This window comes from Carcharhinus amblyrhynchos, chromosome 6 (genome assembly GCF_965287045.1).
Source record: "Carcharhinus amblyrhynchos chromosome 6, sCarAmb.v2.hapA, whole genome shotgun sequence".
In the NCBI taxonomy this organism is placed as follows: domain Eukaryota; kingdom Metazoa; phylum Chordata; class Chondrichthyes; order Carcharhiniformes; family Carcharhinidae; genus Carcharhinus; species Carcharhinus amblyrhynchos.
In genome coordinates this window covers 62,819,356-62,831,947 of record NC_137329.1, presented here as the reverse complement: position 1 = coordinate 62,831,947, position 12,592 = coordinate 62,819,356, and the positions used below count along the sequence as shown (strand labels likewise).

The 12,592-nt window shown below is 44.5% G+C and overlaps 1 protein-coding gene across 1 annotated transcript in view; it reads left to right on the top strand.

Moving 5' to 3' along the window:
- Positions 1–12,592, top strand: part of chid1 (chitinase domain containing 1) — a 100,332-nt gene that overhangs the window by 56,119 nt on the left and 31,621 nt on the right. The window contains exon 8 of the mRNA XM_080191472.1: positions 1,430–1,522. Within this exon, the coding sequence (XP_080047598.1) occupies positions 1,430–1,522 (93 nt within the window). The remainder of the gene's footprint in view (positions 1–1,429; positions 1,523–12,592) is intronic.

Here is a 12,592-nt window from a genome sequence, read left to right as displayed (position 1 = left end):
AGTTTGATTCTCAGATTGGCTGATCATTGAGATTAACCTGCTGAATCCTGGGGTAATCGAGAGTGTAGTCCCTGAAATCGGCTTCAATCACATGATTGCTGAGTTAGCACTTCCTCTTTGTCTAGTATGAAATTGGGGACAGGGTCTGGAATCTCAGTCTTTAGGTGTTGGTCCATCCTTTAACAAGAGATGTGTGAATTCTATAAATGGCTGGGAGGCATTGTTGTCTATTTTCATATTTTATTTGACAGAAATTTCCCACTGTGTATAGTCCAAAACCCAGAAGTCACATGATTTGTAGCAGCTATATTTGTTTGTGTCCAATTTTTGAAAAGTGTAGACTGAAAGTTCATTATATAACATGTACGGGGCATGATAGTGCAGTCTTTGGTTATCTGAGTGCTTTTCTCTGACTTCTCCAGCTCTCTGCTCACCACCTGCACTCTCTTCATACCACAACTTCTCAAGAATATTGCGCCTTGTGCCTCCAATGAGGTGTTATTCCAAGGCCCTGTCTGCTTGGAAGGGGTGTTCTCTTTGGTATCTTTGCCAATAATTATCTCTCAATTGATGTCACTAAAAATAAACTGATTTATTATGTGTTTTTTTTAGGGAACTTGCTGTGTAAATATTGTCTGCAGTGTTTTCTACATTACATCAGTTACTACACTTCAAAAGTGCTTTGTTGGCTGTAAAACACATTGTGATACTCCGAGGTTATGAAAGGCACTATATAAGTGTATATTCATTCACCCTCAAGAAATCCCACTCTCCTATTGTCCCAGTGTCTTTGATGGGAGGGTGCTATGCTGGCAGCGGTAACAATAGTGCCCATCCCTCATTTTCTTGAGAATGTTGAGAAGCTATCTTCTTGGGCACCCTTATAGTTTTTGTGGTGGAAGTACTCATATTTGTGCTCTTAGGTCAGGATTTCACTCCTCTTCCATCATGGCTGGGCCAGTGTTTCCCCAAGTCAGGATGGGTTGTGACTTGGAGGAGAACTTGGAGCATGTGGTGTTCCCATATGCATACTGCTTTATCCTTCAAGGTAAAGATTTTAAGATCCTGATCCTGACCTAGCCTGCAGACTTCTGCTGCTCGTTCCATCATATGTTCTATTGCTCAATAATCTTCAAAGACCATGCATCTGATAGCAGTAGGCAGATGTGCATGCTGATGCTGAAGTACTTGGATCAGAGAGGCTAGTAAATGGATCAAACCACTTTATACACTTCAGAACTCCCGTCACTCAAATTAGAAAGGAGTTGAAACTGCTGTGAGCTTGCCTTACAGTCAATACTCATTTTTGTTAAAAATTGATTGCTTTGTTCCTGCTGCTTCCATTAACATGGTATGTTTAGAAGAATTCAGGTTAATGACATGGGCACAGCCCTCTCCTTGTCTTTGATGGGATGTGTCTGTCTTGCAGAGAACTGGTCCACGTGATCCGCCACTTATCTGAATCGCTGCATAAAGCCAAGCTGAAAGTTGTGTTGGTGATTCCTCCAGCAATCTCTCCAGGGTAAGCACTGAATAACGTGTGGCTTTTCAAATCTGGAAATGTAGATGATTGTATGATATCCAGGAAAAAATGCATTAGAACACGTAATCACTGAGCAGTGAAATGTCTCTGCATTCATTGAGGTGCTGCTTTATCAAGGAAACCTACAAGAGGGTCTCGCTTAGCCCAGTAAAGAGCCCCTCCAAGAAGAATAAACCCATCCCTCACCTGGATTTACAAAAAAGCCCATTGTTTCCAAACTGTTGTTAAATCTTATTCTTAATCTTCTGTTGTTAAGTCCTAATGCTCACAAAGATGTACAGTTCTTCCCCAGCCTGAGCCAGTTGCACTGTGATGGGAATCGCTGTCCAGTCTGTATTACAATGCACTAGGACTTAAACAGCAATCCAGCACAATGTGACTAAACAAGATCAGTTTAAACGTATGCATCTTTGTTCCTATGTGTGTTGGGAACAGGAATACATGTCAGAAACTCCAAAATGTTTTATGAAGTCTGCCTGGATCATAAGTTTTGCAATTTGAATTTGGCTAGAGTGGGTGTGAGATGTTTCACCCCAGGTATGATTCAACTGACCCACTAGGGAGCTTTTATCAAATAAAGTTTATTTAAGAACACAGTTAACATTTAGCAATAACGTTTACCAATTATAAACAAGGAAAAAAGAACAATCATAATATTGTTTAACCCTTGACAAACATATGAAGTGTTCTAACCAAACAAATCTCCTTGAACAAAACCCTTGCCATAGGTTTAGCACAGAAATTACGAATGTTCACTTGATGTTGGACCTGAGTTTTTTTGGTTGTAGAATTGAAACTCTGACTTCCCAGCCTTGTAACTTCCAGCAGCCCTTTTGATTTGCCCACAGACAAACTTAAAGTCAGAATAGCTTCCCAAAACATCAGGGAGAGAGACTCTAGGTATTAACTAGAAAACCATCGACAGCACAGTTTTCGCTCCAGGAAGTCAAGGAGGCCTGATTCCAGCTAGCCAGCAGAATCTATAATACCAGGGAGAGAGAGAGAGAGAGAAATTCTGCCTGCAAATTGACAACCGGGGCATCTTCTGACTCTGAACCAAAACTGAAAGTGAACCTTTGGATTCTTCTGGGAGGAACCACCTGACTTTGACTTGTTAATCAATCTTCCCCCTAACAATTCAAAAGATTGTAAAATCCCATATGCTGCATGAAGCCCACAGTAAAAATAAACAAAACCCATTTAAACCATTGAAGCAGCAATGAAAGAACTTCTAAGCAGACAGCCAATGCCACAATGAAACCAAAAGGCCTGCTTACAAACTGCAGAGAACCTGTTTTTTTCAATTCTTAATGGTACACTAGCATCACAAGGAGCTGCAAGCAAATCCACAGAAAGTCATAGTAATGTGTACAAAGAACAGTACAGCACAGGAAACAGGCCCTTCAGCCCTCCAAGCCTGTGCCACGCGTTGGTCCAACTAGACCATTTGTTTGTATCCCTCCATTCCCAGGCTGCTCATGTGTCTATCCAAGTAATTCTTAAATGATGCCAGCATGTCTGCCTCCACCACCCTACTAGGCAGCGCATTCCAGGCCCCCACCGCCCTCTGCGTTAAAAAAAGTCCCTCTGATATCGGAGTTATACCTTACCCCTCTCACCTTGAGCCTGTGACCCCTCGATCATCACCGCTGACCCAGGAAAAAGCTTCTCACTATTCACCCTATCTGTACCCTTCATAATTTTGTACACCTCTGTTAGGTCTCCCCTCATTGTCCATCTTTCCAGGAAGAACAAACCCAGTCTACCCAATCTCTCCTCATAGCTAAGACCCTCCATACCAGGCAACATCCTGGTAAACCTTCTCTGCACTCTCTCTAAAGCCTCCATGTCCTTCTGGTAGTGCGGCGACCAGAATTGGACACAGTACTTCAAATGTGGCCTAACCAGCTTTTGGTGAGAGTGTAAGTGAGGATGTGTTGTTAAGAGTGTGCAAGGGAGATTACAGATGTCCTGAATTTAGTGCAGGTAAGTAAATGTTTCAGGAGTGAGATCTGCTGCCATGGCTTTGTGGGTAAAGATATTACATTGATTTACAGAAATGTAAGTCAGGGTTTTGATTTCTACATTATTCCCCATTTGTTGGTTACAGCTGAAGTAATGGTAAACATTTTACAATTGGCCTTGGTTCCACCAGGTTAGGGAGGGGTCCTGATTTAACACTGTTCAATGACTGCGATTAGGATTGTGTGTGGGTGTGTAGAGGTTCGATCAATCTCCAGATATCCAGTTTTATTTTGCATGATTAATTGCATTTTATGTATTTGTGGTGAATTGAGTTGTGTTTATTTCAATTTGTCTGTTAGCTTTTTTGTTCGCCCAGATGTTCATTAGGTCTCCTGAAATGGCTCCAGATTTCTATGTTGTTTGAATTTTTCTAGTTGGACTTTCAGTTTTCTGGACAGTACATCTCCACCAAGTTTTTGGAAGTTTGATTGTTTGTTGCATGCTCCTTACTCTTCACTCTGTGGACCCCAGTTCCAGGTTGCTGCTTTGTTTCAAATGAGCACTTATTGTGTATAGCTCTCTGGTGCAATGACCCCCACATGTTGTTAACCTTCTGAAACATACAGAACAGAAACAGGCCATTTCACACATCCTAATCATGCTGCCTCTTTTTGTAGCAGCTATCCAAGTATTCCACCCCTCTGCTCATTTCCACATTCTCCATTTTTCTCCCTCAAATATTTACCCTATTACTTTTTGAAATTTGATATTGAATCTGTATCTTTCAGCCAGTGAATCCCAGGGCATATCAATTCTCATCTAGTTGTTTTCCCTATTACCTGAAATTACCAAGGAGAATAGTCCCATTTTCTCATACCACTTCATAGAGTTGTAGTCTGTTATCTTCGTTGCGGTCCCCACTGTGTATCACAGGCATGTTGATGTGAATCTGATTTGCCTCATGTTTGATAGCCAATAGAACATGGCAAAGAGAATATCATTACATATGATTTACTCAACACAGACAAGAACAAGAGAGAGGATTGTTGCACCAGGTCTTTGAACTTTTCTAATGTGCTATTCAATTTCAAGACCTTTAATACTTCAAAAATCAGGCAAAGGCCAACATTCTCCCAGCTGTAAGTTTTAGTCATGCTGCCTGTCATTCTGTGAAGCAGCAGTAAGGAGAACATGGCACAGTGGTAGGCACTGCTGCCTCACAGTGCCAGGAACATGGGTTCAGTTCTGATCTTGGGTGACTGTCTGTGGAGTCTGCACCTTTTCCCAATGTCTGCAGGGGTTTCCTCCCACAGTCCAAAATTGTGTAGGTTAGGTTGATTGTCCATGCTAAGTTGCCCTTGAGTGTCAGGGGGATTAGCCAGGTGAATATGTGCAGTTATGGGGGTAGGGCCTGAGTAGGATTGTTGTCCGTGCAATTTCAAAGGGCCGTATGGCCACCTTCTGCACAGTAAAAAGTCTGACAACACCAGGTTTTAGTCCAACCAATTTATTTGATAAATAGACTCACAAGCTTTCGGGGTTAGCCCCTTCGTCAGGTGAATGGAGAGTTCTGGCCTCAGACACAGCATATAAAGCACAGACAGTTTAGAGATTACTGATTAGAATGCGAATCCTTACACCTAACCTGCTGTTCAAGACCTGAAGTGGCTGACAATGTGAGTGGAAGGAGCACTGATCACAGGTTACAGAGATGTGTATTGTCTCCAGACAGTACAGTAAGTGAGGTTTTGCAAACCCAGGCAAGTCATGGGGGTTACAGATAGTGCGACATGAACCCAAGTACATTGGGGAGACCATGCAGACGCTACGACAACGGATGAATGAACATCGCTCGACAATCACCAGGCAAGACTGTTCCCTTCCTGTTGGCAAACACTTCAGTGGTCACGGGCATTCAGCCTCTGACCTTCGGGTAAACATTCTCCAAGGCAGCCTTCACGACACACGACAGCGCAGAGTCGCTGAACAGAGACTGACAGCCAAGTTCCACACACATGAGGACGGTCTCAACAGGGATCTTGGGTTCATGTCGCACTATCTGTAACCCCCGTGACTTGCCTGGGTTTGCAAAACCTCACTTACTGTACTGTCTGGAGACAATACACATCTCTGTAACCTGTGATCAGTGCTCCTTCCACTCACATTGTCAGCCACTTCAGGTCTTGAACAGCAGGTTAGGTGTAAGGATTCACATTCTAATCAGTAATCTCTAAACTGTCTGTGCTTTATATGCTGTGTCTGAGGCCAGAACTCTCCATTCACCCGACGAAGGGGCTAACCCCGAAAGCTTGAGTCTATTTATCAAATAAATCGGTTGGACTAAAACCTGGTGTTGTCAGACTTTTTACTGTGTTTACGCCAGTCCAACGCCGGCATACCCACATCATGACACCTTCTGCACTGCAGGGATTCTATGATACCAAGAGTCAAGAACTACAGATGTCGGAAAACAGTAAATACTGGACCTAACCTTTGGTTGTCAGACCTAATAGGCATGATTTTCGATTCTCATTCAAAGTAGAATTGGAGGTTCGCAAGCCTGAAATTTGTTATCTGGGAGTGGCTTGCAGATCGGGATGCCAGCTTGCTCCTTCATTGAGGGCATTTCTGTTACCAGAGAAGTAGGTAAAATTTTCATAGTCCCAGATGACCATAGGCTGCTCTCCTCTTTGACAAGGAGAGAGCTGAATGGTGGTGATTTAATCTGTAGACCGTTGCATCTCAGGTGAGGGTTAAGATTGAGAAGGCAGGGCTTCGTGCATAACCCTAGCCAGTACAGCATGGCACAGGAGGAGTAGGTGATGGTGGGTGACAGCTATCTGCCAGAAGCATCAGCTAGCCTATTAAGGCTAAATAAAAAGCCTGTTAAGACCACTTAACAGAAGCTGACTGGAATTTTCCACCAGAAATACCAGCTAGGGATAGAGTTGTTCTCTGGATGGCACAGAAGGAAGGAAGCTGTGCTTCATCTCAGCAGAGACACCACTCACACCCACCATGGCTGCCAGACGCCTGCCATTCAGTGGAAGTGAAAGCCTGACAGCTGTGGTCTTTTCTATATTTGAACATTTTTTGACTTTCCAAGGACACTTATTTACAATGTGAGACACCCATTTTTTACCCTTCTCTCTTGCTGTCTTATACACCTAGGCAGCTTGCACCTCAGATAATGGGACTGTCAAAGTGTCATTGCAGGACGGCCTCCTTTCGGCCCCCAGGCTTGACAGCCTGCGCACCATTCTTAATTATAGAATCGTAGAATTGTACATCGAGTCCACACGGACAATAACTACCATTCAAGTTGCACTAATCCCATTTTCCAGCAGTTGCACCATATCCTTGAATATTATATTATGATGTTTCAAAGGCTCATCCAGATACCTGTTAAAGGTCGTAATGTTTGCCGTATCCACTATCTTTCCAGGTAATGCATTCCAGATATTCAACTTCTGAGTGAGGTGAAAAATGTTTTTTCAAATCCCTTTTGAATCTCCTGCCCCTTATCCTTAAACTATGCCCCCTAGTGATTCACCCCTTAACCAAGGGGAACAGCTACTTCCTGTACAACTGTCCATTCCCCCCTCAATCTTATACACCTCAATCATGTCCCCCCTCAGCCTTCTCTGCTCTAGAGAAAACAATCCAAGCCTATCCAGTCTCTCCTGGGAGCTCATATGCTCCATCCCAGGCATCCAGGTGAAGCTCCTCTGTAACCCCTCTAGTGCAATCACATCCTTCCTATAGTGAGATGACCAGAACGGCACACAGTGCTCTAGCTGTGGCCTAACCAATGTTCTGTACAGCTCCAACATAACTTCTTTGCTCTTGTACACTATGCCACAACTGAAAATAAGAGTCCCATATACCTTCTTAACTATCCTATTCATCTGCTGTGCCTCCTCACAGGAACCTGTGAATAAGTACCCCGAGATCCATCTGTTCCTCTAAGCTTTCTAGTGTCCAGTCATTCATTAAATATGCCCTTGTCTTGTTACAAAGTGCATCATCTCACACTTATCAGCATTAAATACCATCTGTGACTGCCTTGCTCAATTGACCAACATCCTTCTTCACTGTTAACCACCCCACCAATCTTGGTGACAGCTGCAAGTTTGCTTTTCATTCCCCTCACATTATCATCTATATCATTTATGTATATTACAAACAATAAGAAATCCAGCACTGAACCTTGTAGTACACTATGTTCACTGGCCTTCAGTCACTCAAATAGGCCTCTACGACCACCCTTTGAGTCCTATAAGCCAGTTTCGGATCCATATCACTAGGTTTCCCTGAATTCTATGTACTTCAACTGTCTCAATTAGCCTCCCATGTGGGACCCTGTCAAAAGTTTTTCTAAAATCCACATAAACTACGCCAACTGCACTTCATTTATCAATCACATTTTCAAAAAATTTTTAGGCGTGAACTCCTCAGACAAAGTCATGCCAACTACCCCTAAAAAAAGACCAATGCCATTCCAAGTGGAGATTAATCCTCTCCTTCAGAATGTTCTCCAATAGTTTCCTAACCACTGACGTGAGTCTTATGGGTCTGTAATTTCCTGGTTCATCCCTACTACCCTTCATAAAAAGTGGAAACCACATTAGCCATCCTGCAGTTCCCTGGCACTTCTCCACAGCCAGAGAGAAATTTAAAAATTGTGTCAGAGCCCACACAATTTCCTGCCTCGCCTCCCACAGCAGCCTAGGATGTAATTCGTCTGAGCCTGGGGATTTATCAATGTTTAAACCCTTCAGAGCCTCCAATGCCTCTTTTTTCCTATGTCAAACTGTACAAGTTCCTCACAGTCCGTTTTCCTGAATTCTATTGCTCCTTTTCCTGAGTGAAGATCGATGAGAAGTATTCATTTAATACCTTTCCAGTGCCCTGCGGCTTCACACGCAAATTGCCCCCTTGATCTCTAATGAACCCTTCTCTTTCCTTGGTTAACCTCTTCCCCAAATGTATTACAGAATATCGTAAGACTCTCCCTAATCTTATTCGCAAATCCTTTTCCATGTCCCCTTTTTTTTGCTCTTCTGATTGCTTTCTTAAATTCCGTTTTGCACTTCCTATATTCCTCAAGGTTCATAGCAGAATTGTTTCCTTTGCTGAAATGTCCCAAACTCAGCTTTGCATCAACTAGAAAGTTTCATATATTCAGAGAAATTGTAACATCTGTTCTGATGCCAGCTGCTGTTAATATTGGACAAGCCTGAACCCAGATCAAACCTGTCCTGATAGACCCTAACTTTGCATTATTTTAAGAACCCATGGAGCTCAGTTAGTGAATACGTTCACAAGAGTCTGCCTGTGTACTTTAACCACAAAGAATAAATGTTTGTTACACAAACACAAACAATATTACACGAGACAAAGGGATTGGAAAGATTTCAATACAAACACCAGAAAATGACCTAATCTCTTTCGATTCCTTTTATGTCAGCAATAACCTTAGACATAAAACTCCAGTGAAGGTTTACCACCAAGGCATCTTAGAATCCATAGAATCCCTACAGTGCAGAAGAAGGCCATTTGGCCATCGAGTCTGCACTGACTACAATCCCGCCCAGACCCTAATCCTGTAACCCCATACATTTACTCTGTTAATCTTCCTGACGCTGGTCAATTTAGCATGATGTGGAGATGCCGGTGTTGGACCTGGGTAAACACAGTAAGAAGTCTCACAACACAAGGTTAAAGTCCAACAGGTTTATTTGGTAGCAAAAGCCAGTCGCTTTCGGAGTGCTGCCCCTTCATCAGGTAAGCGGGAATTCTGTTCACAAACAGAGCATATAAAGACACAAACTCAATATACAAAATAATGGTTGGAATGCAAGTCTTTACAGATAATCAAGTCTCAAAGGTACAGACAACATGAGTGAAGAGAGTGTTAAGCACAGGTTAAAGTGATGTGTATTGTCTCCAGACGAGACAGTTATTGAGATTTTGCAAGCCCAGGCAAGTCGTGGGGGTTAGAGATAGTGTGACATGAACCCAAGATCCCGACTGAGGCCATCTTCGTGTGTGGACTTGGCTGTCAGTTTCTGCTCAGCGACTCTGCATTGTCGTGTATCGTGAAGGCTGTCTTGGAGAAGGCTCACCCGAAGATCAGAGGCTGAATACTCGTGTCTGCTGAAGTATTCTCCAACAGGAGGAGAACAGTCTTGCCTAGTGATTGTTGAGCGGTGTTCATTCATCCATTGTCATAGTGTTTGCATGGTCTCCCCAATGTACCATGCCTTGGGATGTTCTTCCCTGCAGCTTATCAGGTAGACAATGTTGGCTGAGTTGCAAGAGTATGTACCGTGTACCTGGCGGATGGTGTTCTCACGTGGGATGATGGCATGTGTGTCGATGATCCAGCATGTCTTGCAGAGGTTGCTGTAGCAGGGTTGTGGTGTCATGGTCACTGTTCTCCTGAAGGCTAAGTAGTTTGCTGCGGACAGTGGTCTGTTTGAGGTTGTACGGTTGTTTGAAGGCAAGAAATGGGGGTGTGGGGATGACCTTGGCGAGGTGTTCGTCTTCATCAGTGACATGTTGAAGGCTCCGGAGAAGATGTCATAGCTTCTCCGCTCCGGGAAGTACTGGATGAAGAAGGTACTCTGTTCCCCATGTCCTGTGTTTGTCTTCAGGGAGGTTGGTGTGGTTTTTCGCTGTGGTGCGTCGGAACTGGCGATCGATGAGTCGAGTGTCATATCCTGTCCTTATGAGGGCATCTTTCAGCGTCTGAAGGTGTCTGTTGTCTGGATGAAGAACTGGATGTTGAAGGTGAAGACATGGTGGTCCAGGATCTTTGGAGGTAGTAGCCATTTGCAGGCCAGCCCCAAACACCCATCCTGGTTTGCCTCACCCCCTCTCCCCCCACCCAGCAGGGACAATACCCACTGCAGACAGCAACCGCATCCCCACCCCCCCAACCACACACACACCATGGCAGACCTGCCCTCCTGCAAGACGTGCCGGATCATTGACACAGATGCCATCATCTCACGTGAGAGCACCATCCACCAAGTACACGGTACATGCACTTGGAACGCGACCAACGTTATTTATCTGATACTGCTACTGCCTCCCGAAGATACGCAAGGCAAACACACCCGGCCGTCCCATCATATCGGGCAACGCAACCCTGTGCAAGAACCTCTCTGGATACGTCATGGGCAACCTGAAACCCATTGTACAATGAACTCCCAGCTTTTGTCGCGACGCTACGGACTTCCTACTGAAACTCAGCACACATGGAGCAACTGAACCAGGAGCGCTCCTTGTCAAAATGGATGTCTTGGCACTCTATACCAACATCCCCCATGACGATGGCATTGCTGCAACTGCCTCAGTACTCAACTGCCAGTTTCCAGATGCAATTTTACAACTCATCAGCTTCATCCTGGACCACAATGTCTTCACCTTCAACAACCAGTTCTTTATCCAGACATACGGAACAGCCATGGGGACCAAATTCACATCTCAATATGCCAACATCTTCGTGCACAGGTTCGAACAAGACCTCTTCACCACACAGGACCTTAAACCAATGCTATACACTAGGTACATCAATGATATTTTCTTCCTTTTGGACTCATGGTGAACAATCACTGAAACAACTATGTGATGACATCAACAAGTTCCATCCCACCATCAGACTCACCACGGACTATTCTCTGGAATCGGTTGCATTCTTGGACGCACGCATCTCCATCAAGGACGGTCACCTCACCACTTCACTGTACCGCAAGTCCACGGATAACCTCATGATGCTCCACTTCTCCAACTTCTACCCTAAACACGTTATAGAAGCCATCCCCTACGTGAGAGCACCTACGGACAAGCGCTCCGAAAGTTAGTGGCTTTTGCTACCAAATAAACCTGTGGGACTTTAACCTGGTGTTGTGAGATAAGTTACTCAATTTAGCATGGCCAGTCAACCTAACCTGCACATGTTTGGACTGTGGGAGGAAACCGGAGCATCCGGAGGAAACCCACACAGACATGGAGAATGTGCAAGCTCCAGTCAGAATTGAACCTTGATCCCTGGAGCTGTGAGGCAGCAGCGCAAACTACTGTGTCCGGACGGCACGATGGCACAGTGGTTAGCGCTGTTCTAATTGTTTGGGCTGACCCAGTTGCAAACGTTTTTTTCTTCCTGCGGAATTCTGAGTATTCACTAGATGCTTCCCCCAGGCTAGTTTCTTTCCCTGAGATACCTAAAAACTATAATCTTATCTCACTGTTACTTCAATTTTAGAACAAACACAAACTTGCTAAACTCAGTTCCCCAAAAGTCTTGCAGGATTTTTTATTAGGTAAAAAGTCTGACAACACCAGGTTTAAGTCCAACCGATTTATTTGATAGTACACTCAGTAGCTTTCGGGTTAGCCCCTTCGTCAGGTGAATGGAGAGTTCTGGCCTCGGACAGAGCATATAAAGCACAGACAGCTTACAGGTTACTGATTAGAATGCGAATCTTTACACCTAACCTGCTGTTCAAGTCTTAATATGGCTGACAATGTGAGTGGAAGGAGCACTGATCACAGGTTAAAGAGATGTGTATTGTCTCCAGACAGTGCAGTAGGTGAGGTTTTGCAAACCCAGGCAAGTCACGGGGGTTACAGATAGTGCGACATGAACCCAAGATCCCTGTTGAGACCGTCCTCATGTGTCTGGAACTTGGCTGTCAGTCTCTGCTCAGCGACTCTGCGCTGTCGTGTGTCGTGAAGGCCGCCTTGGAGAATGCTTACCCGAAGGTCAGAGGCTGAATGCCTGTGACCACTGAAGTGTTCGCCAACAGGAAGGGAGCAGTCTTGCCTGGTGATTGTCGAGCGATGTTCATTCATCCATTGTCGTAGCGTCCACAGCAAAAAACCGCACCGATCTCCTCAGAAGACAAACACGGAACACGGTGGACAGAGTACCCTTCGTCGTCCAGTACTTCCCTGGAGCGGAGAAGCTACGACATCTTCTCCGGAGTCTTCAACATATCATTGAAGATGAACATTTTGCCAGGGCCATCCCCACACCCCCACTTCTTGCTTTCAGACAACCACACAACCTCATAC